Here is a 24,477-nt window from a genome sequence, read left to right as displayed (position 1 = left end):
TATAGAAATTTATCGTAATTAATTAAATAATAATTGGTTTTAATTTCGAATTTGTTTTCAATTAAATCGTACTAAACCTCGAAAGGAATATTATCTTCTTTATCCTAATTATAATATTTAGTAGGGTCGGTTTATTTAATACTATAGTAGTAGGAATTAAAGTATTTTCTATTATCGGGGTTAATTTCAGAGGGTAAAGTCGAAAAGCGGGTAGAAGCTTTAATGGGAACCTCGCTAACGTTTTTCTTAATATTAGGAAGTACTATTTTTTTAACTTTTCCCTTATTCTTATTTTTAATTATTCTTTTACCAATATTTAAATTAGCGATAAAATCTTTCAATCCTTCAATAGTATTTTCCTTCTCTACAAAAGAATCCTTCAATTATTAAACTATAGTAGGGGTAGTAACGCTATAATAGTCGACCAAAGCGGGGATCTAATTGTAAATAGTTTTAAATTTAACGTTTAAATAGGAGACGAAGTAATAAAATTCTAATACTTATTCCTTTTATACTATACTTATAATAAACAATAGTTTAAATTCCTAAAATATAACCTAGGGGTTTCTATAGTATAATTCGGCGAACTTTTCTTCAATTAAATAGTTAGAAATTAGTAGGTTCGAAGGGAGTAATATTTAGAAAGGAACGTTAGTGACGGAATTACGGATAAATAATTCAATAAATTCTTCTATTTTCTATTTTAAATCGTTAGTAACTTTATACCTAATTAAACGAATATCGAAAGTTTTAGTATTTTCGACCACTATTGTAATATATTAATTAAATAAATCAAAAGATAATTCGGGCTCTTTATTATCTTTTCCCGTATTAGCGACCGCATTAGCTAATACTTCGTCGGGTAATTTTAATTAATAATATATATAATATAGGGATTTCTTACGAAGGATTATAAATTTACTATAGGAGCGTTCCTCATTTAAATAGAAGCTATTATAACACTCCTTATTAAATTGTACGGCCTTATACGCGTTATCTTTAATAATAAGGTTGATAAGTTTACATTTATTACTAATAGCGACCTTCTTCTTAAGTTTCAATTTTATAACCGTATCCTTCTCTTACTTAAGGTCGGTATTTAAAAAACTAGAACCTCCTTCTCCGTCGTTATCTCTACCCTCCTCTCCGAAGAAAGTATCATTAAAATCGTCGTCATCGTCCGAAGCTTCCTCGTAACGATCGTCATCGTAATTCTCAGTCTATTTAATACCCTCACAACTACTAGCGCTATTATATATCTAGCGTCAAAGTACTATCGTATTATCGTCGTAAATATTTAGTACTTTGAATTCTTACGAGCGATCTTTCTAGTTTTATTTTCGGTTTAGGATTTAACCTTCCCAAATAATTATTAATTAATTTGAAATAATATAAGGTACAATATAGGTAAGTCGAAAGTAAAGCTAAAATTCTATCTATAATAGAAGATTTTAAATAGGGAAAAAAAAAGAGGAAAAGAATTAGGTATAAGCGTATAGACCCAAATAAATACCTTAGTCGTATAAGTGATAGCAGAACCCATATACGGGTCGTTATTAGCTAATCCCTTTACTCGTATCCCCTTTACTTACATAGTAAACCCTGCAGCCAGTCTTGGTATGGCTAATTGAAGAGCTCGCATCCCCTGGACCGTACCATGCCCAGAATCCTCTATATATTTCATTCTAGCACCCTCGTAAACCACCTTCGTATATGGCACCCAGACCCAGTCCGCCAGCGCCGTTACACTTTTCCTCTTTTTCGTCTTTTTTTTTTCAAATTTCCTTCCTTATCGTCTTCGTTAGCGCCGGCGGCGGCTTCTTCTTAAAATTAAATAATAATAATAATTTTGGTAATAGTACTGTTCGTATTAATAACTATAGTAATAATAATTATTACAATTATAATTATAGCTTTCTTAACCCGGATTCCTCTATTAAATCTAACGAACTCCTTTTTTACCGCTAGAAGGCAATCCTTTACTTACTTAGTAAGGAAGAAGTCTTCTAGCTTCGGGGGTAAAACCCTCTAAATTATAAATCCTCCCTTAACTAACTAATTACCAAAATCCTAATTATTACCAGCAAATCTCTTAAAAGCTTTATACTAATTGGGCCAGTCAGTAAGGGTATTGAGAATAATGGTAATAGCCTTATCGGTAAATTCCTTTAATAAGAATATAATTAACGTTATTAATTTTGTAAAGATCTTACTTATAATCGATAATCGTAGTATTAAATGTAAATACGCAAATCAAACTATTAATTATCAAATATAACAGTGTAGAATTAATTAATTGAAGAGTATATATAACTGATTCGCCTAGAAGGTATAGGGGGTACTAGGGTAACCCAAATATGCCCAGAAATCAGGTAATATCAGGTGGCTGGAGCGCTAACCTCCATATGGTATGGCTAAAACCACCCTTGAATCTGACAGGAGACCCTTTTTCTGTCGCAGCTCTGAAAGTCTGAAACAGCACACGCGCCGTCAGTCGCCTGAGATCTCGACTTGTGCCTCTCCTCAATGTGACGTCCTTGGTTTCATGTTCCTGGTAGGTTCTGGCTCTTGTGATAAAAGGGGGGACTGTGAGTATCTTTTTCTTCCGAGTTTCTTTTGAGGTTCTGGCTTTCCTTCTTTTATTCTCCATCTTTCTTGATCTGCATGTCCACATTCCACAATCAGCGACTGTGAATAACTTCATCACCCGCGATTGTTCTCTCATTGTCGCGCGGCGCAAGCAAAAGCCCAATTACATATCGAGCAGCATACCATTCACTTTAATACTATCTCAACTTTTTAATTCGAATTCAACGAAACGCCCTGGCGGCTACCTACCTGCTATCGAAATAACCATCTCATCTTGATCGATCATCCCCAACAACATCATCGCATAATACCCGAGCACAGCGACTGCCAATTGCGCCACTCATCACATCACACACTTTCATACTTTCACCCCGTAAACCGACCGACAAACCACCAAACACCCAAATTCACCACATAGCAATATGGGCCAATTCGACTGGTTCCTCAAAATTGGCGCCACCCCTCAGGCCGTCGCCGTGCTCAACGACCAACCCATCCTCTTCACCATCCTCGTTGTCGTGCTCATTGCCGTCATCCTCGAAATCGTGCTGATATGGTACATCCACTACGCGACGCTGAAGCCGGAGCAGCGGGCGGCCAAGAACAAGAAAAAGAAGGGGGCCGCAGGCCCGGGAGATAATAAGAAGGCTGCGCCGGGTGGGGGGAGGTGAGAGGATGGTGAGATGAGATGACGAGGTGATGAGAGGATGGTGAGATGAGATGACGAGGAGGGATGAAATGAAAGGATAGGGGAAAAGGCGGGGGGTTGAGATTGAGAAGGAGGAGGATGCGCGGGAAGAAGTTGCAGGCTGATAAAGGAGAACGCGGACGGGAAAGGAGCAGTGGATGTTCAAAATCGACCTTTTGATGAACGATGACGAGAAGAGGGGGAAGCTATCAACGGACGAAGTGCCTTTTCTGAGGGGTTTGCAACACCGACTTCGACGGATTGACGGACGATCGGGTTCTCTTTCGGCAAGAGATCACTATGTTGGTCGAACTCTTCCCCTCGAAGTTGTTAGGGACATGACGCGCAGTAGAGGATGGATGCCTCACCGATTGGATATGCTTCGTGATCCCCTGGTGGGAGAAATGCCCCTAGGAAGCGACATCGCTCTCGATGCGCGGAAATATGCCTGGCTGATTAGCGAATGGAAAACATATCTATCATGGAGTTGCGGGCTTGGGGCTGTCAGTATATACAGCGAAAGATTTGCGGCGCAACATATCCGCTCTGTTGAAAGTTCCAGCACCTTTTGAAGAAACTTGTGGTATATTGTTCACGGACTGTTTGTGACTGTTAGAGAACTTGGTCATGGATGACGCAAATCTATAATTTTATGCAAAACCCCATTCTAGATATCCTCCTAAATACTCTTCCGGATCCCCAAACTCCTCATGATCCTCCTCTCCAAAAGGCAGCTCATCACTCGTTAGAGTTGGACCTTCTATCTGACATGCTTGTAATGCCTGGTGCCTCGGAATCGGATGAAGCCTCCCAAATCCATCTGCATAGACGTAGTCACCTTCGGAACTCGGCTGGAGCTCGTCGAGCTCCATATCCTCTCCATCATCATCACCCTCAAAGTCGACCTCGCGCTCACCGTAAGTTTCTTCCTCGCTGTGATCCTCGGACAACCACTCCGCATGGTCCTCGAAAAGGGCGACATTTCCCAGCTGGTATTGATAGCCGTACTCAACTGCGTCTGTGTCCGTCTCCGTCTCTGTGTCTGTGCCTTGATCGAAATGACCAAAAGGGTAATCATGACCGAAAGATGGAGGATGATTCACCCAACCATCATCAGTCAGTCGAGTGAATGCTTCCATCCTCTCCTCCGCTTGTGTATCTGCCGGTGCTTCTCCATCAACCTTGGCTTTTCGCTTATTGATTTTGACGATAGGTTCGACATGGATACTCGTCTGGCATAACGACCACAGCCTTTTCTCGACTTCCTTTCTGGTTCCATCTTCGGGATCATATGGGTGCCCTAGCGTGCTGCTTACAGCTTCAGCTTCAGCTCCCAGTAGCCTGCCCACCTTCTCCCTCAGCGTTGCTGATCGGGCGTTGCGCAATCTGGCTATCCCGTTGGCGATGGCCGGAATCGTTTGCGCATGTGCTGTCATAGACTACAAACTATTGTCAGCCCCTTATCCAAGTAGCGACACTCCTACCATGTATGGCTTTACATGCCTGTAAGTAACGAAGATTCCATACCGCCGGCGCAATCTCTATCAATGAGGGAAATTGTGTGTCCTCGGTAACCTTTACCCCAGGGGAAGTGTGCTTGATTCCTACAAGCTTCCGAAGCGCGACGTCCAGGAATGATGACATCTCTTCCTCTTCCTCTTTCGAGATCGAGAGTAGAATGACCATATCTGAGTCCGAGTTTACGGGATCTGGTTGAGTGACAGGGCAGGCTTTCCTGGCCAGTTTTCGCGAAGTGTCCGTATACTTGACATTAGCGGCCCTCGTAATCCGTCTTGGATTTCTTCGCATGCCGGGCTTTGACTCTTCAACCATAGGAGGCTCAGATTCCATCGGGGGTTCTTCATTGACTTTTTTTGACGGTCGTTTAGCCTCACCCGCTCTCCTCCACGATGTATCAATCTGAAGATTGACCTTGCACACCAAGCCTTTGAACTTTACGCAAGTTAGCGTGGGCGGTACGATCATCTCGGAGGAGAGATCCGGGTGGCAGAGAAAGTAGGAAGTCTCCGGCTTTTGGTCTTCCTCCTGGGAACCAAACGGAAGTGTCAAATGCTTAGCTCTAAGCTGGAGACCAATTTCTTCCCAAAGCTGGAAACCACAAGTCAGCGATCGGGATTCCCGCCAGTGCCGGAGGATATCGTGAGACTTACCGAGCACTCAGCAGCCATACCGATTAGAGATGAGATGATAGCCGGATTGATCACGTTCGGATCTGGTAGCTGACCATTGATGAACGTCTTGAATACAAGCTGGCAAGATCCCGACTTTGCCATCCATAAATTTCCGTCTTTGGAGTGTTGGAACAAGTCGGTTGCGGTTAGCTGGTTCAACCCCAGAGCAGTCGTTTCCGAGTCGATGAGGAAAGAGGCTGTCAGTTCGAGCGATAAGGGCGAGTTTTTGCGGGCAACTGTGATGCTTCCTAGGTTGACTGTCGTTCCTTCCATTGTAGACATACAAGTCTAGGCAGCAGAGACGATGAAGTTTGCTGGAAAAGGAGACATAGCGAACTATGAACTCGGTCCACGCAACCCGAAAGATGTTGTGGTGAAAGAAGACTACCTTCGCCCCTCACCATTCCTCCCAGTCCGAGGCGCATCCAAGGAAAGCAACAAAACTTTTCGGCTCCATAATGAATGACGTTTAATTTCAGCTACGAGCTGTCCTCCAGTCGCAATTCAGCGATATTGCACGTCGTAAATGCACTCGGGTGTCGTCCCTGCCGGATTTGACGTTCAACATGTATCAAACCGCCCAGGAAGGAAGGAACATTTCGCGCGATCTGTTAAAGGGGAAGGAACTTACCACCAAACATCGTGCCCCCATTCCTGAAATTTTAGCCAGCAATTCATTTCAGTTGCGTGGATATGCCCGTACCAAAAGATGAAAATGCGCTGGAAAGATATCCTATGTATACGCTATTCAACTCCCTTCGTTGCTCTTCTCTCTCGTATGCCTATACTATAACACACGAGTTCTCCTCCGAAAATCCACACAAATTTCGTCCATAACGTCCGTCCCCATCGCCGCCACCAGCTCTGCGATCATTGATTTGATCGTCCTGCTCTCTAACTCGAGATCTTGTTGTTCCCAACTGACCAAGTCGGAAGCCAGAAAGTAGCCGGGGGCAGCATCTGAAACAAGGACTAAGTTGTCCATATCCACCTGCTTCATGTCTTCCAATGAGGGAATGCCTGGCATACTGCTGCCCAGCATAAAGTCCCCTTCTTCCTCATCACCCTCGCCGTCACTCTCTGGCCGAATGAAATGGTCTTCGAAGATCCTGGGGGAATCCCCGGACTCCTTTCGTTGCCGCTCCCTGGAAAGGCTGACGTAGTGTTTCGCGTCAAAAACAGCCAACGCCTCCTTGTCCATCAAGTCCCAGGTGAGTGTCTCGGGGTCGAGGACAGACTGAGGCTTGAAGTCCATCTTGTACTTCATTTTGGGGCAGCTATGGATGTAGAATCCCGGATACCACCAACGATAGCCACCCTCTCGAGCCAAGGCAATCTCTCGCATGGCACTGAGCTTGCCTGGATTGTGTGAGTGAAACGACTCATGGTAGAGAAAATATACCGAACTGACGGCGTGAGGAAGCAGGTCTAACACCCCTATTGCAACAAGTTTCCCGTCCAGCCAGTAACACTGGTGATAAGAGCCCACCAGCCGTTGTACGCCGTCTGAACCGTAAATGGTTTCACGCTTAAGAGGTGAATTGCACAGAAACCTCTTGAACCCGTGGCGCGAAATCTTATCTGGGCCCTCTTTATGAACAAGTCTCTGATAGTTCTCAAAGATGAGATACTTTTCCTCCGTAAACTCGTCTGGCTCCAATGTGACAGTAAACCTGTGGGCTGGCTCTGGAGGTGTCTTCAGAAATTGTGCCTCGGGTTCATGGATTCTGTCAATCAAATCGAACTCATTGTGCCGTTTCCGTGCTTCCTGGCGCGTGCGAGGATGAAGACGGGCAGCAGCATGTGTGTACTCAGGACCGATAACGTAGTTGTTGAACCGGTTGACAGTTTGCCGCTGGTCTTTTGAAGATTTGAACTCTGTTGAGTCCAGGCGAAGAGTATAGTGGGGACAACAAGAGTTTCTCGGGTTCGGCCTGTAGAGAAGAGTCCCGGACCGTCTCCAATACCGATCAACTAGCTTTTGATATAGGTGCGTTGATAAGGACTTGCTCGTAGCATAGTAAGAGTAACCTGTGTTAAAGCGAGTTAGACGTAGGCCTTAGATCCAACCGTATCCCATTTGGGCACTTGTTTCTTGGCCTCGGGCACACAAACTGAGGAACCCAGACTAATGAGGCCTATCGTGTGACATGTATGACACCAGGGGGAAGGGACTCGGTAGTGCTCGGGAAATACGGAAAGATGGGAGAGTAGTGGGCGTGATAGGGTCGAAATGGAAATTCCATTTACGTTTTCGTTTACCTGCACGGGAAGTCCCTCGACAATAACCGCAATCAGATGCGCTGCTATACCCTACAGTATTCACTCTCGGTTAGCATCATGGCCAAAACAATGACTCCTTCGGATCTCAACTGGCAAAACATCTTCGTTCGGCGTTGACCTGCTTCGTGACAAACACTCGGGCCTAAATGCATGGGTGGTGACACAACCCCCGAACCAAATAACACCCGTCTTTCGGGTAGCTCAACCGTACTAGAGAGCACATGCGACTGACTCAGGACATGAGTACAACGCAAAGCATATGAGATGAGTTGTTTCCTGGGGCTGGTATGACTGTTTGCCGGGAGGTAGAGTGACGGACGTCATGAGTCTTTTTGTAAGACAAATGATCTGGTATTCCTCCATGAGCATCAAAATGCCGCTTGGCACTAAATGCTATGGACAGGTTTGATAGGAAACGAATGTGGCTCCTTTTCGGCGCTGAGCAACGAGAGCGGCCAACGATATTGTGTGAATCTCGCACATGGCCAGAATGGTTGGGTGAGAAGTAAGGAAACCACCAGCTTACCAATTGGGAATATAAAGGACAATGGCGCCTCAGCGTCGTCAGGGGTCTGCATGCTGCTTGTGTTGTACATGGTCGTCTAAGCGGGGAGGACAGAAGCTCAGGTGGTCTTCCCTCGGAGATGGGGAGCCAGGAAGTTTCGTCTTCTCGGAGCTCGAACAAAAGGTAACTGAAGTGTGCCGTGGAACTTTTTCCTTTTGGGCGTGGTGTGGGATGTTGCAACGGGTCTCGCTGTTGCTGAATCGATATCCAGTCTGTCGGTGGAACAGGCAACGAGCACCTCCGAACGGGGTACAGCCTCCAGGCGTCTGCTTGATGTACAACAAGCTTCTTTGAGATTCGTGAGATGATAGGAAACCAAGTTAGGAGCTCGGATGTTCGGTATTGTTTGTGGACTCGATGCGGTCTCGATTTGTACTGAATCGAGGCTATGTCCCAGTAGGAGGTTGCTAGCTGTTCTGAGCCGCCGGGGGAATGATGAGGAGCTGGATCTGATGATGTAAGACGTCTAGGCACGTAATGATGTGTAAGGAAACACCTTCAAGAGATTTGGAGATGATGACTGCGCGGCTATTCCAAATTCCTAGTAGACTTGAGTCAGAACAAAACCCGTTGATGATCGTTGGACGTTTGTTGTGTTGTGTTGGTGATGAGCCGGCGCCTTCAGGTGGCAGTTGCCTACCTATCAGAAAGCAGGAGGGGCAACCGTTCGCAACCCCCACATTGAGCATCCATCCTTGCCAACTAACGACGCCATCAGCGGGTGCTTGGCCCTCCCCGCCATTATTCCTGCCAAAGAACCGGGACCTTCCCAACTGGTGGTGACTTACAAATACAGTCTTTACAAAGACGCTTACCTATGGTGAAAACAACAACACGGAGTCATGGACTGTGATTCTGGATGTTTTGGTTGTGCCCGGTCTTGTCAAGGAAATTCTGCAAATCGAAAGCGTGAACTGCGAAGCTGTCTCAATTCGATGATCAAAGGGATGCTTACTAGCGTATAGGGTCAGGCGCATCTGATGGTGTACAACCCGGCCGGAATTACCACTTTGGGTTCTACCGCGCAATTACTCGTAATATTCCATTTCTCATGGAGTCCACGGAAGGTTTAATCAACTGCGAAGCACCTGTACACAACAGTTGGTAAGACTATGCAATGTTCCGTCATACGCTGCCCTCCAACCGGGCGCTGCACCATTTTGACGAGTAGACATCTGCAACCGCTTTGTGTATGGACATTCACGGTGTAAAAGTAGGAATCCGTAGTAGGTTCTTCCAGAATACGACCACACGACCAATCTCCTTTATGGGTTACCCGCGAGCAGTGATATCTCTGGCTCCAGGGCCCTGGGCATCTTCAAGTTCCTGGTTAGGTTGAGGTGTGCTCGTAGCTGCCTTGTTGCTGCCACTTGATTACAGCTGCAAGTCGGGCAGCCTCTGTCATAGGAGTCCGATGCCGCGACTTCTACCCCACGTTTTTCACATGTTAGGGCCATGTTCGTGACACATTTTGTACCTTTTTACCAAAAACGTCTGCCTCATCTAAAATGCTCTAAGCGTGTATTTGAACGCTGCTCATGTCGACCTTATGCCAAGTACCAACAAAAGGGGAATGGCCCTGGTTTGCCGCCCGGAATGGATGATGATGGATTAAAGCTTCCGCCATGCCCGCGTCAATGTCGATCCGGACGTGGCATGGGGCCCGAGCTCAAACCGTTTGACGAACCTGGCCATTCGTAAGCTGTAGAAATATGGGTCCTAATGCTTAATTCTCGCCCCGCCGAATACAACGGCGCCGTGTATGTGTGGGGAAATGGGATCACAATGTCCAGAGTCTGTCAGATGAAGCGACGAGTTCCTACCGCATTGCAATGCCCGACTGGATCGAGTGCGATGCATCTCGGATCCAGAGCATTGGATATATTTCCTGCGCGGTTGTACCACCATCCGCTGAGCCTGCACATGGCTCCTAACAAAGCCATCGCGAATTGGGTATTGTACACGCTAGCTTCCTTCTCTTCAGGTCCCTACGAGCCTACCTACCTCTACCTCGCAAAGCCCAGGTGCGGAGAGCTCTTGTCGGGTTACCGTGATCGTTTTGATTCCATGTTTTCACGGCTTTTCCTCGTTCCTAGGTCTCTTCCTCATGTAGCTACCTCTTTACTTTCGGACCAGGGAACTTGGCGTTAGGGTGAAGCTTCAAAGTTCCAGGTGCCCACCACTTCAGATCCTGGCTCTTTCAACAAAGACGCCCCGGCTTTCGTTTCCAGGTTCCTCACGCTTTCGTGACCTATTCACCGGCTTCCGTCCTCTCAAAGGTACATCTAGTTGGTAGCAGAGTTGGGATCCGAAACATTCCATCCCCGCGCATTGCACAGGATGGAAGGAACTGAAGCGTTGAGAAGGTGCTACAGGCGCAGGTGGTCTTTCCTTCTTTTGGCCCAAAACGAGAACAGGTCGCGTGTGCCCCGCCCCCAAGCAAGGCAGGTCCAAACGGCTCGAGGTACCTTCCTTACCGTACGGACTTTGGCACTCCCACTCTAGCAAGCGCTCAGGCTCTCACTGCAGGCCGCTAAAAGGGCGTCGTTGCCGGCCGCCAAAGTGCCAGTGAGTTAAAAAGGAACCTCGAAAAAAAGTCTGCTTCCAAGCGAACCCCCCCGTCCGGCTGGCCCCGAGCGAAGCACCACCTTTCGTTTCTCCGACGTCGCCCCTCAAGGTTCCACGTCTTGAGGTTGGTAGATCCTCGACAGATCCTCGACCTCGCATCCAAGTTCCGTTCCGTCGGTTCTCGACCACCAACGTCCACTGCGCTGTCGCGTGGTGTCTGGGCCAAGTCTACCACACTACCTACCACACCTCGCTACACTGAAAAGTCGACGGTCCCTCCGTTTCCGTCACGACCACGACCACTCGTCAGACCATCCCGCCTGCCGCCGCCTGTCGAGAGACACCGTCGTCTTTTTTTTTTCTCTTCTTCTCTTTTGCGCAAGACGCACCACCTCCGAGAGCTTCCCGATTGCCCATTTCGGGTCTGCCTTCCACTTCTCCAAGTTGGTCCGCACTCGACGCACTCTTTCCGCACGACCAGCTTTTTAGACCCCCCATCGATTCGCACCATCTCTGCGCATCCCGGTGTCGCTTCGTCATTCCAGTAATTCTCCGAGCTTCTACCCGTCCTACCTTTCCGATCATGCCGCTCACCGCGCGCTAAAGCTCCGGGACACCACTCTCTTCAACGACTATCCGGATATCTCAACGTACCGAGCGCCGTTTCTTTGACGACATTCGCCGAACAACCCCTCCGCGCGCCTCGTAGTACACGTCCCCATTCAACCTACCTACAAAGACTTGGCAAGGAATTGGTCGTCTGCCGACCTGTTGGGAGCTCTGCAAGATGGCGGCTAGCAATACTAGTAGTGGTAATCGGTCAATGGAATCCCGGACTGGGCGTACCAAGCAACGTGAGTTCTAGATGCCCGCTCTAGTCTTGACTAATACACGAGCATCCACTCCTTGCCAAATGCGGTCTTGGCATCCAGATGGCAGGAGGCAGGAGCTGTGCTTCCGCCGCTTGTGGTCGGTCCAACTGACCCTCCCTTTTGTAGGATACAATACGAAAGGCGAACGACTGGTTGCCGGCGTTGTCCCTCTGACTGCGGACAAATACTACGTCATGTTGATCCAGTCCACGCGTCGAAAAGGTTGGGTGTTGCCCAAGGGCGGATGGGAACTTGACGAGGAATGTCACGAGGCTGCTGCCCGTGAAGCTTGGGAGGAGGCCGGTATCGTGGTTCAGATCAACTATGACTTGGGTGATATTCAGGATACCCGCCCTCCCAAGAAAAATCCTACCAAGGAGAAGGAGCGCGCGCTCTACCGATTCTTCGAGGCCACCGTCACCAGCGAGGAGCCTGAGTGGCCTGAGAAGGACAAACGTGAGCGCAAGTGGTACACATACGCTGAAGCCACCGAGTTGTTGAAAGAACGGCCAGAACTTCAAGCAGCTCTAGATCTGTCGACGATCAAGAGGTAACCTTGGTACCGCCATACTTGGGGGCGATAGTGTCGCTCTCCGCTGTCTCGGGAGCAGTGTGTGCAAGGAGACAGTTCCGCAAATGGGTACTGAGGCTTATTGCTGACGTTCCGACTTACTGCGTCTTTATCTTCCTACCATATGGGGCTCCAAAGAGCAAAGCAACACAATATCTCTGGTAGCAGCGAGAGTCCAAAATCCATCCCAACATGGCGACCATTTGGATACAGCTTGGAATGCGTTTAAGTCCTCAGTTCTCAGCCAGCGCAATCTTGTGTCTTGTTTTTCCCCTGGTCTATTTTTGTTTAGCCCCCCAAGACGGTGCGCGCAGGTTAGCCTGGTTGAAACAATAGCTGCTTCGGCAGTCGTTCCAGTTTTGAAGTTCGCCGAAGATCGATACTTTCATCAGCTTCGCGCGAAGACTGAGGTACATCGTACGACACAACGGATAACGTGGTCTTGACCGAAACTGGCCTGTTTGGGACGCACACACTGTCTCTTTGTCTCTTAACATAACAAACCTCTCCCCTTTTCCTTCGTATTTTATCTGCATTCATGTTTAGGCGTTTACGGGAGGCCTATAGAGTCGCATTTGGTTCTCTTATGTAAGAATGAACAAGAGAGAAGGGAAACATTGGGTGGCTCTACTCAGGTTTGGTAGACTATAGTAGCGTGGGGGGTGATCTGATGAATTCATCCTATAGGCACACACGCAAGGAAACCGCAGAACATCAAGACAGGGTATTGCAAGACTTGCGAAAAGCATGTCAATGGACATATTATCCTAACCCCGTTATATCCGCTGCGCCCTCCTCATACAGGTTTCACAAGAGATGATGGGGAGACGAAGATCTACCGCTTACGACCCCGTGAAATGACTCATCTTCCGAGAGGCGTTATCAACACTCATCCGAAGAAGACTCGGTAGGCATACTGTCATACTGATCCTATACATCGCCCTTGTCCCCTTCTCTAGTTTTGTCAACTCGGAAGAAATCACAACTTGGTGGACATGATCAGGGCAGCACGAGTCTCCAGAGCACGGTTAGACAAAAAGTGACTAACATCCATCGATACTTTGGACCAAAGATCATCGAGGGATATGGCTCCGAGTCACTTGTAAGACGGCTGAACATATACGCGACGTCCATCCAACTACGCGAGGTCCCATTACTGACTGAGTTCAAGAACTTGAGCACTACAGTGATGGGCAGGTATGGGACATTGGAGGTCTTACAGTGACTTTCGCCGGGGGTCGTACCCAGTATTTGACATTAAGAAGTCTTCTACCATACAATGAATCTCCAGACGCAGAGCTAGAAGATATACACACAAAGTGCTCTCTGTGACCTACTTCAAGTCGCCTCCACCCCGGCCTAAATAGCTCCAAGGCGCCAGCTATTACAGCCCATTCCTGAACTTATTCAACTGACTAATCAGCCCATACCCACCCAACCCCTTACTCTCCGTCTGTGTCTGTGACGATGATGAAGATGATGTCTGCTCCGCCTCTCCGCCTCCAACAACCCTCCTCAAAGCCGCCTCAGCATCAGCAGTCCTGCCGGTCGTATCCCCTCCTTTCCTCGCACCACCACCACCACCACCGCTCTCCAACTCCCTCACCAAAGCCGCATGCCTCTCCTCCACCATCCTCGCCAGCCCCTCCACAAACTTCACCCTCCCCCGCTCCTCCGCCGTGCCCTTCCATACTTTCACTAACTCCTTCAACTCGCCCACTCGCTTCGCGGCTTCCTCAATCCCCTTGATCGGATCATTATCTTCTTTGTTATTATTACTCTCCAAAAGGGAAGAAATTTCGTCCCGAAGCGCCTGCAACACCCTTTGGCCCTTTTCTTCCGTGCTGGCTGCCGAGTCAGGGTCACTAGAGACAGAGGAGTCAGGCGGTGCGGGCGCGGATACGGATAAAAAGGAGGAGACGGCGGATAGTTCAGAGGGCGGGAAGACGAAGTCGATGGCTGAACCAAAGGTTTGGATTACCGAGTCGAGGCGGGAGCGGACGAGGGTGAGGGTGCGGAGTTGTGTTATGTGTGGAGGTTCTTGGGGTTCTGCTTCTTCATCTTCTGCTGAGGCGCCTGGGGCTGTAGTAGTGACGGCGGGTGTTTCGGGTTGTGGTTGTTGTTGTGATGGTGGTACGGCGACTGATAGACGTCGTTGGTGTCCTTCGATGGTAGCACCGGGAGCGGTTGCCGCTGCGGATGGTGCGGGTGCTTCCGGTATAGAGAGTCCGCCAGGCACGAACTTGGCTACGTCCTCTTGCAACCCCTCCGTAAGAGTCTCGGCCAGACTGAGCGTCTCGCCGCGTAGGAGCTCTACTTCGTAGGCGAGCCTGCTGCCGCTCCGGAGGATGTCGTCGGTGAGTTGGGTGAGAGTGTTGGTGAGTCGGGTGGTGTGTGCGTTCAGCTGGGAGAGCACGGATTGGGCTTGGAGAGAGACTTCGGAGAGTGGCACGGCCGCTGCGGCGGCTGAGGCACCACCTTGGTTGGCAGCAGACCGCGAAGCTGACGATGCTGTTGAAGAAGATCCCGTAGATGTTTGAAGAGGCGGCAATGTGGCGTTGAGGTAGGCTGCGGCGTCGAAGGATGGACCGAGAAAATCATGGAGAAAAGGGTCAGCGACGTGAGCGGACTTGGGCTGGGTGGGTGGTCTGGGTCCTTGGCGGAGGCCGCGTGAGGCATTGGAGGCGACGCTGTTGCCTCGTCGTCGGCCTGTTGTTGACTTTGAATCCCATGCCATTGCGACTTATGAAGGGAGTGGTGAGTTTTGAGATTATCGAGTGTATGTTCCGTGCAGCTTCAGGGGGCAGCCCGTAGAGGTTGAGTGAAGATGAGCTGAGGTTATTGTAAGCCCGATCGGACAAGTTTAGTGTGAGCTAATCTTAAGCTCCCTGAGCTAAGTGCAGCTTGGTGACGAAAGTTATCCTGACGTTGATCTCAGAAGCTGGTGATAATGCGCGACAGTGAGATGTTGTGATGAAATGTCCCGGTATGAGCGCGATGGTGGGGCAGGTGGTAACCGACCAACCTGTCATTACCTCTAGACCGTTGATTGTCTTGGCTGTCAGCTGCTGTTACATGATTACGATCGATACTCGTTTCTTACACTTATTGGTACTGGTAATTTTACAGACGCGGCCTTCGCAAAACGTAACGATGTCCACCACCGATCAAGATTCGAGAACATGGACAAGCAAAACCCCGTTTTCTTTTACCCTGTCTGTAAGACATAAAAGTGCTATGGTTTTATGGTCAAGCCACTCGTTCACAGATTTTGTTTTTCGGCTCATCGTTTGAGGCGCATTTCCTTTGCGGCGAGAACTCTAATTCGTCGATAAGTAATGCTTAGCAACTGAACTCTCTTTTGGAAGAAAATGAGAGGCAGAGGATCAGCTGAAAGCGAGATAGTTGCTTTCGAAGTGAAGTACTGAATGGCAGTTGTTGACATGTGCTTACCACCGGTTATAGAGACTCTTGCATTGTAAAGTAAACAAACCCCTGAACGAAGCGTTTACTTACCACACCCCCGGGGTGTTTCTGATTGCCGGCCGCTGGTTTGGGAGCTTCAGAAGCAACTGTGCAGGCGCCAGGCTGAGCGGCCCCTCCAAAAATTCAGATCCAGACATCATTGCATTCTCACTGACGGCAGAACTTGTCAAGCTCCTCCAGCTCGATTCCAAAAGGCGAAACACCAATTCAGTCATTCGACGTGTTTGCGACCTTCCATCGCCATTTTAGGAAAGAACCAATCGCAAATATCCATCTTAAAAACACTTTGCGCCAGGGGCATCCGCGTCGCATAGAAGGAGCCAAGTCAACAAACACAAGAAACCGAGAACAACGAATCTCGAAAAAGGATGGCGTCCTCACAACACGTCCTGCTTTCGCCGGCTGAGCTCGCCTACCTCCACGCTTCACTCAGCCTCACCCCTCCCATTCGCCCCGACGGCCGTTCTCCTACACAGTTCCGCCCCCTCGTCGCTGAGACAGGCATTCTCCCTGGCACCAACGGCAGCGCGCGCATCTGCTTCGCCGACGGTACAGAGGCCATTGTTGGTGTTAAGGCGGAAGTCGAGAGGACGAGGACAAGACACGACTTCCCCTCACTAGATCTAGATGAAGGCGCCGAGGACGATGACGACTTGGACGACAACCAGCGCGATGTGGTCAAGGGCGACAACGACTGGGTGGAGATGACGGTGGAAATTCCCGGGTACAGAGACGACGACGCGGGGACTGTGTTCCTTTCTGCCATGCTTAGCGAAGCGCTGCTGGCAGATGGCGAGTTTACAAAGAGGCTGTGGATCAACCGGAGGTTTCACTGGAAGCTTTACCTTGACGTATGTCCTCATGCTCTCTGTCTCCTCCTTTCGCGGAGAACAATTACTGACATGAAATTCTAACAGATTCTCCTGATCTCCCCACCGCTTTCATATCCCCTTCCCCTCCTCTCCCTCACCACACATCTCGCCCTCCTTGCGACCCGTCTCCCGCGCCTAAAGTCCGAAGGCGACGAAGATCCCCTCTTCGACGACGACTGGGCCGCCGCTCCTTACCTGTACCCCAGACCCACCGGAAAGAAGGGTTCCAAAAAGGCGGCTTCGGCCCCAACCGCCAGGCCACCTGTCACCCTTCTCGTCATGGCCGTTGGTAACAACATCATCTTCGACCCTTCCAAGGAGGAGCTAGCCGTCGCCGACGTTGCGCTGGCCGTTTCCGTGGGCGAATCCTCTTCCTCCTCCTCCACCACTTCTACCAGCAGCAGCAAACCCACAGCAATGGACCTCGACACCGAAGAGACAAAAGGACACAACCTCCGCCTTCTATCGGTGCGAACGATCGATCCCCCTTCGCGGTTGACCCCTCCTGGTATCCCCAACGCGAGCAATAGCGCTTATGGAGCGAATGCGGGCGCAAAGGATACCGAGAAGAAGAAGCAGCAGCAGGAACAGGCAAGGACGGCCGAGTCAGAGGCCGTGGAGGGCGTGTGGAAGGCGCCGAGAGGCGGTGCTAAGCCGTTGGTCATGGCGGCGTTGGTGCAGAAGGTGTTGGAGAAGGGAGGCGTGGCCGATGAGGTTTTGGATGCGCTGGATGGTGTTGATTTGAACTGAAGGTGACAATTAAGTTAGTTGCTCTGCTGGTTGGCTGCCGAGGAACGCCGTGGAATATTGGCCATGGTCGCATAGCACGCTTTGCTACTTCTTGACCGGTTACCGTGTGGGCACATAGACCCAATGTGTACGTGATACCGAAAGAGGCGCATCAACTCGTGTATCATCATATACATTGCGGGAGCATTCGTCAGCCACACTCAGAGCTGTTGTACATGGCGTGCCTGGGGAGCAAGAGAGAATGGAAGTTTGATGATACTCAAAATCAAGATACCCCTATTCCCAAGTCTAACGCTAAACTTGCTTTTCCGTGCCTGTTGCCCGCCCGTTCTAAGTCGTTAGTAAACACATAATCGTACACATAGTCATCACGAGCGTCTCCTCTCCCCTAATCCTTACTTCTTTCCATCCCACCTTCTTCTTTCGAGACAGCCGGGAAGCAGCGAAATCGGAATTACAGCGCTATTACCACGCTATAACCACCCACGCCTCATTCCTACCCCAAGCCGCAAGTCCCTTGCACCACCTTCATCCCCGCCTCAAGTCACCAACGGCCCATTACTGCTGCTCCTGCTTCTGCCCCACCTCCTTAGCAACAGGCGCAGTAGCCGCCTCCGGCTCCAGCACACCCCTCGACACGCTAGCAATCCGCTCCGGCTCCTTCAGCTTGATGAGGCCCAAAACGCCCTGCTCCTCGGGCAGGCCGTGCGCCTTCCTATACATGGTCCGCTTGGCCACGTCGTCGATAGCCCGCTGTCTCTTGGCCGAGAGCTCGGCGGACTTGTGCGCCTCGTGCAGCCGGATGACATGGCCCAGGTGGCTGAAGGAGTCGATGGGGTGGCTGAAGAAGTCGCCCTTGGCGGGGAGCATGTCAGCGAAGGGGGAGGTGCGCTTGAAGTTTTCGGTTGCCGTGTAGATGGCTAGGGAGAAGAGGGAGCCCTTTTTTGGTCTTTGTGTTAGTTTTGTTTCTGGGAGCTTGGGGAGCTGGGCCGCCGTGGAAGGGAAGAAGGGGGGGGGGGGGGGGGGGGGAGGTGGATGGAATCAATATGTACATACCAGGGTCAAGCACATGTGAAACCACTTGTTATTCAAGAACCACCATCCAAACGTTCCCTCGCGGGGCATCAGGCCCGGGTATTCCTTTTGCGCCTGAGCCTGCTTCTCCTGGAAGCTGAGGTCGCCGCCATAGTGCCGCGGGAGGTTCTTCTTGTTGGGAAGTCGGGAGCCGTGCGAAGGAGGGTTGAAGCGCTCGGGCTTCTCGAGGACGCGTTGGCCGGATGGCGTTGTGTTTGCTTCCGCTGTTGACTTTGTGGATGCGAGACGGCGCTGGATAAGCTTTTGGGTGGATCGTTGCCAGATGCGCCCGTATTGCGGGAGGAGAAAGCGGGGGATCATGGTGGAGGTTGCTGATGGCATGGCTTGTATTATTTGTTTTCTCCTTCTGGTTTCTATGTGCACCCAGCTACGTAGCTACAGTGATAGAGCTACTCGAGTCAAGATTGGTGTTTGGTGTTGATGCGCTTGTGTTTTGGTACCGTACAACCGCTGTGTGGTGTGGGGTCGGGCTGCCGGATCGCGAAGGTGGGATTCCCCGGCGGCGACGTGGATGGCCGGGTGCGTTAAATCGGGCGGTCGGGGTCGGAAGGTGCCAGAAGTCGGACGTGGTTCCTTTTGCGGCTCAATCGGTCAATCGGATGACGCCCAACATGACACAAAAAATTGTCGCTAGCGTGCCGCATAAACCTGATGGGGCTAGCGCGGGGCCGTTTTATTGTGGTTTGGAATTCGGATCGCGATTTCGCAGTTCTTTCAGGCACGATTCGTCTGTCCGCAAATCACTGTGGCTCCTGTGGGGCCATTTCCGACTTTGCCCGTCCCTGACCCGGGAGCGATGGCCGTCGATGAGCGCCTCTGACTAACGTTGGGCACGTCATTGGCCAATGTGGTGTGTGAGACCCGCCTTCTCCAGCCTCAGGCTGTGGCTCTCGTCCACGTCTTGGCCAAGGTCATCGTCAACGAAGGTGCTCGGGATTGCGAATGGCACACGGGATTGGCTGGAGGGCGTTGCCAGCGAGTGGTTGCCAGCTATGAGTGCATTGAGGGAAAAAAAGTTGGATCAAGATCCTCAGCGTGTCAGCTTCTGGAGACAGTGAGTGTCGGTGGGCTTGCACGCTGCAAGACGGTACCCAGGTACGTTCCCGGTACGTGACTGGCGCCGTGTGGCCGGGATCTGTCATTTCCAGTCTTGGTTTGCAACTTTTTTGTTCCTACTATTTCTTACGCCTCACCGGAGCTTTTTCTTCCTCTTCCTTTCCCCCTTCCTGTCCTCAGTCATCTCAACTTCCAGTATTCCCTATACACCTTTGTGGTTTTAACGCTTCCTCATAAACCAATCAGTCAAAATGGGCTTCGCTCCTGGTATGTCTCCCACTTTCATGTCCTCACCCACGCCATGATGCGCATGCGCTCTCTTTCTTGTGTTGTCTCGGCGGTCCGGTTTCGTCAACGTCATCCACCCGTCCTCCAGTTTCAGCTTCACTGGTTGAGCCATTGGGTGCTCGCGACGTCCCCATGAGTTGGAGAGGCCAGCACCGCTCGGTCGTGGCTTCTCCGGCACCTCCATGAGCCGGACACCTCGAGCATGTCCTCGTTTCGCGATCCCGACATCGTCTGTCTCCGGCCGCCATAGTCACGCGGCATTTTCTCCTTGTGTCGCAAACCCGATTACTCGACGGACAGGAGCTTGGCCACGTCGGCTCAACGCTACGGAGCATGTCTTGTCCATGATGTATTTCCCTCAACACCATCTGCCAGACCTCCGGCCACCAAGTTCCCGCTGCTGGCCACCCATCATGACGACAACAGTCAAGATCGAGACCACCGAGACAACAATAGAATGATCAGAGCCGCGCTTTGCTATCGTGCCCGGTACACAGCAGCCGTTCTAACCTTGTCTGCTCACAGGTGATTCCAAGAAGGGTGCCAACCTCTTCAAGACCCGTTGCGCTCAGTGCCACACCCTTGAGGCTGGCGGCGGCAACAAGATCGGCCCCGCTCTCCACGGCCTCTTCGGCCGCAAGACCGGCTCCGTCGACGGCTACGCCTACACCGATGCCAACAAGCAGAAGGGCATCACCTGGGACGAGAACACTCTCTTCGAGTACCTCGAGAACCCCAAGAAGTACATCCCCGGTACCAAGATGGCCTTCGGTGGTCTCAAGAAGGACAAGGACAGGAACGACATCATCACGTACGTCATGCGCTACTCCCCTTTAGATACTACTCAAGGACATGCAACGCTAACTCATCCCTTCCCCTCCAACAGCTTCATGAAGGAGGCTACTGCTTAAATGCAATCTGTTTGATGATGGGCGTTGTTATTGAGGAGTTATGGGATTGTATTAATAAAAAGGGAGAATTTTTGCATTAGACGGGCTTGGCACATCCCTCTTCGTTGTTGTACCATAGACTAGACGACTTGTGCTCGGCGATCCTTGGTTGTTTCTTTTCGACGACCATGATATCCTCATCCTCCTCTGTATGAAGTTACGAAGAAATACCCCATTCCCCCTTATTACCCTTCTTCCCTGAGCGCGTTTCTGGTGGTGATGTGGTTTGTGCCTGATAACTAGTCACTCGAAATTGAGGACGAAGGTGATCACTGGCCGGCTGTTGGGGCCTTGGAGGATACGGCAGGGGTCTTTCAGATTTGATGGCAATGGTATGAGCAATGGGGAGTTGGGTTGTCGTGTCTGACTGTATTTAAAAGACTATATAGCATCTCCGCTCACGCGATAACGTACATATACCAAAAAGTTCAATGGTTCTTGCGATTTGACGGCTTTATCTTCTACCTCTGCGAGACACAAAACGACTCGCGAACTTTGTACTTGGCAATTTTCTCGTTTCCGCTACCCAAACAAAGATACATCAAACATAATCAAACATTAAAACCATTTTTTATAACCGTAGAACGCCACGTACTTGTAATCCCATCTTCTAATCAATATCCACATACTTCTCCGGATCCTTCACACTAGGCTTGACCTCATTCAGCGCCTTCTCCCAGTCCTCCGGCGTGATGACCGGGTTAGCCACCATATCCGTCACCAGAGTCTCCTCCTCTACTTGAACACCCTTCTTATCAGACTGGTACATCTGGCTCAAGTACGCCCTCTCCAGACAAGCCTGGGCAGCCGCCTGCATCAGGTTGCCCAGATCGGCACCCGAGAAACCGGTGCAGCGCAGATCGAGCGCCACACGCTCCAACTGCTTCTCGGCCTCGCGCATGGTCTCGTCCATGGCGGCCGCCGTGGCCGAGGGCGTTTGTTGGCCTGGCAGAACAGAGCCAGAGCCGCCGTCGATGTCCATCGCGTCTCCCGCTCCCGCGGCAGGAGTGGGCGTAGGACGAGGGGCAGCAGCCGCCTGCGAAGCCTTGGCCCTCGCAATCGAGTTCCTGTAAAGCGTGCGGAGAATATCCACGCGATCCTCCGCACTCGGCAACCCAACGTAGATGCTCGTGCCCAATCTGCCCGGTCTTCTGATCGCCTCGTCAATAATATCCGGCCTGTTCGTCGCGCCAATGACGTAAATGCCGCTGCGGTCGCCAACGCCGTCGAGCTCCGTAAGCAGGGTGTTGACGACGCGGGCGCTGGCGTCGGAGAGCGAGTCGTCGCGCTTGGGCACCAGGGCGTCCATCTCGTCGAAGAAGAGGATGCAGGGGGCCGAGGACTTGGCGCGCGCGAAAAGCTGGCGGACTGCTCTCTCGGACTCGCCCACGTACTTGTTCAGCAGCTCGGGGCCCTTGATGGAGATGAAGTTGGCTTTGGACTCGTTGGCTACAGCCTTGGCGACCAAAGTCTTGCCGCAACCGGGCGGGCCCCAGAGTAAAATGCCGGCGGCGGGTTTGATGCCCACCTTGGTGAACAGCTCGGGCCGCTTGATGGGGCCGATGATGCTCATCTCGAGCTTCTTGCGGACTTCGTCCATAGCGCCCACGTGCGCCCATGTGGTGTCGGGGATGGTGCTGAAGCCTTCGCGCTTGGAGGCCGGCTGCACGCGAGAGACGGCGAGGCGGAATTGGGCCATGGTGATGCAGCTGTCGGACCACGAAGCTTGGCGGTGGTCCTCAAGGAGGAGCCAGTCGCGCTGTTTTTGGGAGATGCCGGTGAGGGTGTCGTCGAGCTCCTTCTGGATCTGCTTTTGTTGCTCTTCGTGGTCTTCGGGAGACTCGGAGGTGATGGCGGCAGTGGCGGCTTCTGCGGCGGCAGCGCGCAGTTGGCGCGCCTTTTCGAGGAGGGCGTCGAGACTTCCGCGGAAGGATTCGGACACGGCGGCCTTGACAACGTATTGCAGATCGGAACCGACATAGCCGGGGGTCAGCTTGGCGAGCTCGACAAAGTTGACGTCGTCGGCCACGTTGAGGTCGCGGGAGAGGGACTTGAGGATGTGTTCGCGGGCGCGCTCATTGGGCATGCCCATGTCGATCTCGGCGCTGAAGCGGCGGCGAATGGCAGGATCGAGGAAGTCGGGACGGTTGGTGGCGGCCAGGACGACGACGTTCTTGCCGAGTGGGGTTTGCTGCTTGATGCGGTCCATGCCGTTCATGATTTCTGCCACGATACGGCCCTCCATGCCCTTATTGGCGCTCTCACGCTTGCCAGCAATGGCGTCAATCTCGTCGATAAAGACGAGGCACGGGGCGAGACGGATAGCTTCGTCGAAGACATCGCGGATGTTCTTCTCTGACTCGCCCGAGGTGCCGCCGACGATGGAAGGCGCGGAGACGGGGATGAAGGCGGCGCCAACACTGCCAGCGACGGCGTGAGCAAGCGTGGTCTTGCCGCAACCCGAGGGGCCGTGGAGGAGCACGCCGTTGTCGTAACGGTATCCCATCTTGGCGCAGGCTTCACCCGCACAGAGCGGGAACCACACCTCGTGCAGAAGCTTGTCCAGGGTGTCATCCACACCGGCAATGTCTTTGATGGAGATGCCCGTGGGAGGCGACCTGTCGACCTCCTTCTCCTTCGAGATCTTCTCGGCCTTCCTCTTCTTCCCCCTAGGCTCGCCATTCGCCTGTCTCTCAGATGATCCAGCAGCAGCAGCAACCGCTCCAGGCCCGGGCGTTTGTAGAACCGAACCAGCCCCCCCTTCACCAGCAACACCCGCCTCCCCTCCGCCATTTTCCACAACCGCCGCGCCCTCACCACCCACTGCAATCGCCACAGGCAGCTTGGGCGGAGCCAGGCCCCACGCCTTCGCAATCTGCTTGTTCAAAAACCCTGTAGCCGTCGCTTCAGCCGACTTGCTTCTCTTGGCCGCTTCGGCCTCCTCCGCCGCCTCAATCGCATCGTCTGAATCCTCGACCGCATCCTTCTTGGCCTCCTCTCGTCGTAGGTCGAGCACCCGCTCGATCGAGTCCTCCAGTAGTTTCTTCTTTTGGCGAGCCAGACTCGAGTTTGACCGTTTTATTGAGTCGTAAACGGATGATACCGTGAGCCCTCGCCTGCTCGACAGGTTTTTGCTGCTCTTGCCTTCCTTCTCGATGATGGCCTCTCGCCTGTCTTCCTCCTCGATCTCCAGTTTCAGGACGAGCTGGTAGACATCGCGGTCGATGCCATGCCGTAGGTTGGCACGGCCAGGCATTTTGTGGAAAGTGCCCGTTGCTGTGTTGTGGCGGCGGCAACTGAGGGCTGATGAGTTTGTTCTGAAAATCAAAGGATGGAGTGAGGTTGGACGGGAAGGTGAAGTGAGTGTAAGTTCACCAAGAAAGGGAATGAAAAATTGTGAAATGACAAGGGTTAGGGTTTGATAGGCGCACAGCAGCGTTAACCATCTACACTACTAGGTTGTCTTGCCACTGATACAAGTTCAAAACAAGAAACCATACCAATGGATGTCGGCTTTCTTTCTGCTTGGGTTTAACAAGAACAGAGATACGATTGGGATTATACCCTGCACTTTTCTTTTTGCTGGACTTTATAGCGTCAACTATTTGTACAGTGAAGGTGATGAGGTTTAACCTTGCCACGCTGAAGTACC

The 24,477-nt window shown here is 51.3% G+C and overlaps 9 protein-coding genes across 9 annotated transcripts; 4 read left to right on the top strand and 5 right to left on the bottom strand.

The window, feature by feature from the left end:
• The first annotated feature begins 2,868 nt into the window (after positions 1-2,868).
• B0H65DRAFT_196781 (uncharacterized protein) lies at positions 2,869-3,888 on the top strand. The gene is made up of 2 exons (XM_062821730.1): positions 2,869-3,209; positions 3,475-3,888. The coding sequence occupies exons 1-2, from the start codon at positions 3,012-3,014 to the stop codon at positions 3,847-3,849; spliced, it is 573 nt and encodes a 190-aa protein (XP_062681776.1). The 5' UTR covers positions 2,869-3,011; the 3' UTR covers positions 3,850-3,888.
• A 39-nt stretch (positions 3,889-3,927) lies between these two features.
• Positions 3,928-5,742, bottom strand: B0H65DRAFT_425346 (uncharacterized protein; the record flags this gene model as incomplete). Its single annotated transcript, XM_062824568.1, has 3 exons — positions 3,928-4,716; positions 4,754-5,386; positions 5,449-5,742. The coding sequence occupies 3 exons, from the start codon at positions 5,740-5,742 to the stop codon at positions 3,928-3,930; spliced, it is 1,716 nt and encodes a 571-aa protein (XP_062681775.1).
• Positions 5,743-5,965: 223 nt separating this feature from the next.
• On the bottom strand, positions 5,966-8,571 carry B0H65DRAFT_196689 (arginine-tRNA-protein transferase). Its single transcript, XM_062821729.1, has 4 exons — positions 8,279-8,571; positions 7,720-7,782; positions 6,173-7,500; positions 5,966-6,095 (listed from the first exon to the last, which is right to left on the bottom strand). The coding sequence occupies exons 1-3, from the start codon at positions 8,346-8,348 to the stop codon at positions 6,257-6,259; spliced, it is 1,377 nt and encodes a 458-aa protein (XP_062681774.1). The 5' UTR covers positions 8,349-8,571; the 3' UTR covers positions 5,966-6,095; positions 6,173-6,256.
• A 2,994-nt stretch (positions 8,572-11,565) lies between these two features.
• B0H65DRAFT_196659 (NUDIX hydrolase domain-like protein) lies at positions 11,566-12,477 on the top strand. Its single transcript, XM_062821727.1, has 2 exons — positions 11,566-11,739; positions 11,884-12,477. The coding sequence occupies exons 1-2, from the start codon at positions 11,673-11,675 to the stop codon at positions 12,309-12,311; spliced, it is 495 nt and encodes a 164-aa protein (XP_062681773.1). The 5' UTR covers positions 11,566-11,672; the 3' UTR covers positions 12,312-12,477.
• Positions 12,478-13,275: 798 nt separating this feature from the next.
• On the bottom strand, positions 13,276-15,371 carry B0H65DRAFT_196661 (uncharacterized protein). Its single transcript, XM_062821728.1, has one exon. It carries the CDS (start codon positions 15,063-15,065, stop codon positions 13,713-13,715), a length of 1,353 nt encoding a protein of 450 aa, XP_062681772.1. The 5' UTR covers positions 15,066-15,371; the 3' UTR covers positions 13,276-13,712.
• An 811-nt stretch (positions 15,372-16,182) lies between these two features.
• B0H65DRAFT_427229 (ribosomal protein S5 domain 2-type protein) lies at positions 16,183-17,436 on the top strand (the record flags this gene model as incomplete). Its single annotated transcript, XM_062824674.1, has 2 exons — positions 16,183-16,665; positions 16,732-17,436. The coding sequence occupies 2 exons, from the start codon at positions 16,183-16,185 to the stop codon at positions 17,434-17,436; spliced, it is 1,188 nt and encodes a 395-aa protein (XP_062681771.1).
• A 262-nt stretch (positions 17,437-17,698) lies between these two features.
• B0H65DRAFT_539504 (uncharacterized protein) lies at positions 17,699-19,241 on the bottom strand. The gene is made up of 2 exons (XM_062829121.1): positions 18,493-19,241; positions 17,699-18,375 (listed from the first exon to the last, which is right to left on the bottom strand). Exons 1-2 carry the CDS (start codon positions 18,850-18,852, stop codon positions 17,995-17,997), a joined length of 741 nt encoding a protein of 246 aa, XP_062681770.1. The 5' UTR covers positions 18,853-19,241; the 3' UTR covers positions 17,699-17,994.
• Positions 19,242-19,597: 356 nt separating this feature from the next.
• Positions 19,598-21,251, top strand: B0H65DRAFT_196605 (cytochrome c-like domain-containing protein). Its single transcript, XM_062821726.1, has 3 exons — positions 19,598-19,854; positions 20,401-20,686; positions 20,762-21,251. The coding sequence occupies exons 1-3, from the start codon at positions 19,839-19,841 to the stop codon at positions 20,784-20,786; spliced, it is 327 nt and encodes a 108-aa protein (XP_062681769.1). The 5' UTR covers positions 19,598-19,838; the 3' UTR covers positions 20,787-21,251.
• A 23-nt stretch (positions 21,252-21,274) lies between these two features.
• On the bottom strand, positions 21,275-23,611 carry B0H65DRAFT_465681 (P-loop containing nucleoside triphosphate hydrolase protein). Its single transcript, XM_062826823.1, has one exon. The coding sequence runs from the start codon at positions 23,329-23,331 to the stop codon at positions 21,436-21,438; it is 1,896 nt and encodes a 631-aa protein (XP_062681768.1). The 5' UTR covers positions 23,332-23,611; the 3' UTR covers positions 21,275-21,435.
• Between the last annotated feature and the right edge of the window lie 866 nt (positions 23,612-24,477).

Source organism: Neurospora tetraspora (assembly GCF_033439725.1).
Source record: "Neurospora tetraspora strain CBS 560.94 chromosome Unknown B0H65scaffold_4, whole genome shotgun sequence".
In the NCBI taxonomy this organism is placed as follows: Eukaryota; Fungi; Ascomycota; class Sordariomycetes; order Sordariales; family Sordariaceae; genus Neurospora; species Neurospora tetraspora.
Note: the sequence above shows the minus strand (reverse complement) of the source record. Positions and strands in the feature narration are given on the sequence as shown.

What these genes read in the sequence shown, in the direction of transcription:
- B0H65DRAFT_196781 (XM_062821730.1), top strand. Translation starts at nt 3,012, where the DNA reads ATGGGCCAATTCGACTGGTTCCTCAAAATTGGCGCCACCCCTCAGGCC. An exon ending in AGAACAAGAAAAAGAAGGGG is followed by an intron (nt 3,210 to 3,474) that starts GCCGCAGGCCCG and finishes GATGACGAGAAG; the next exon opens with AGGGGGAAGCTATCAACGGA.
- B0H65DRAFT_196659 (XM_062821727.1), top strand. Translation starts at nt 11,673, where the DNA reads ATGGCGGCTAGCAATACTAGTAGTGGTAATCGGTCAATGGAATCCCGG. An exon ending in GACTGGGCGTACCAAGCAAC is followed by an intron (nt 11,740 to 11,883) that starts GTGAGTTCTAGA and finishes TCCCTTTTGTAG; the next exon opens with GATACAATACGAAAGGCGAA.
- B0H65DRAFT_465681 (XM_062826823.1), bottom strand. Translation starts at nt 23,331, where the DNA reads ATGGGATACCGTTACGACAACGGCGTGCTCCTCCACGGCCCCTCGGGT.
- B0H65DRAFT_196689 (XM_062821729.1), bottom strand. Translation starts at nt 8,348, where the DNA reads ATGTACAACACAAGCAGCATGCAGACCCCTGACGACGCTGAGGCGCCA. An exon ending in GTCCTTTATATTCCCAATTG is followed by an intron (nt 7,783 to 8,278) that starts GTAAGCTGGTGG and finishes TGAATACTGTAG; the next exon opens with GGTATAGCAGCGCATCTGAT. An exon ending in CCGTGCAGGTAAACGAAAAC is followed by an intron (nt 7,501 to 7,719) that starts GTAAATGGAATT and finishes GCTTTAACACAG; the next exon opens with GTTACTCTTACTATGCTACG.
- B0H65DRAFT_539504 (XM_062829121.1), bottom strand. Translation starts at nt 18,852, where the DNA reads ATGCCATCAGCAACCTCCACCATGATCCCCCGCTTTCTCCTCCCGCAA. An exon ending in TTCACATGTGCTTGACCCTG is followed by an intron (nt 18,376 to 18,492) that starts GTATGTACATAT and finishes AGACCAAAAAAG; the next exon opens with GGCTCCCTCTTCTCCCTAGC.
- B0H65DRAFT_196661 (XM_062821728.1), bottom strand. Translation starts at nt 15,065, where the DNA reads ATGGCATGGGATTCAAAGTCAACAACAGGCCGACGACGAGGCAACAGC.
- B0H65DRAFT_196605 (XM_062821726.1), top strand. An exon ending in GACAGGAACGACATCATCAC is followed by an intron (nt 20,687 to 20,761) that starts GTACGTCATGCG and finishes CCCCTCCAACAG; the next exon opens with CTTCATGAAGGAGGCTACTG.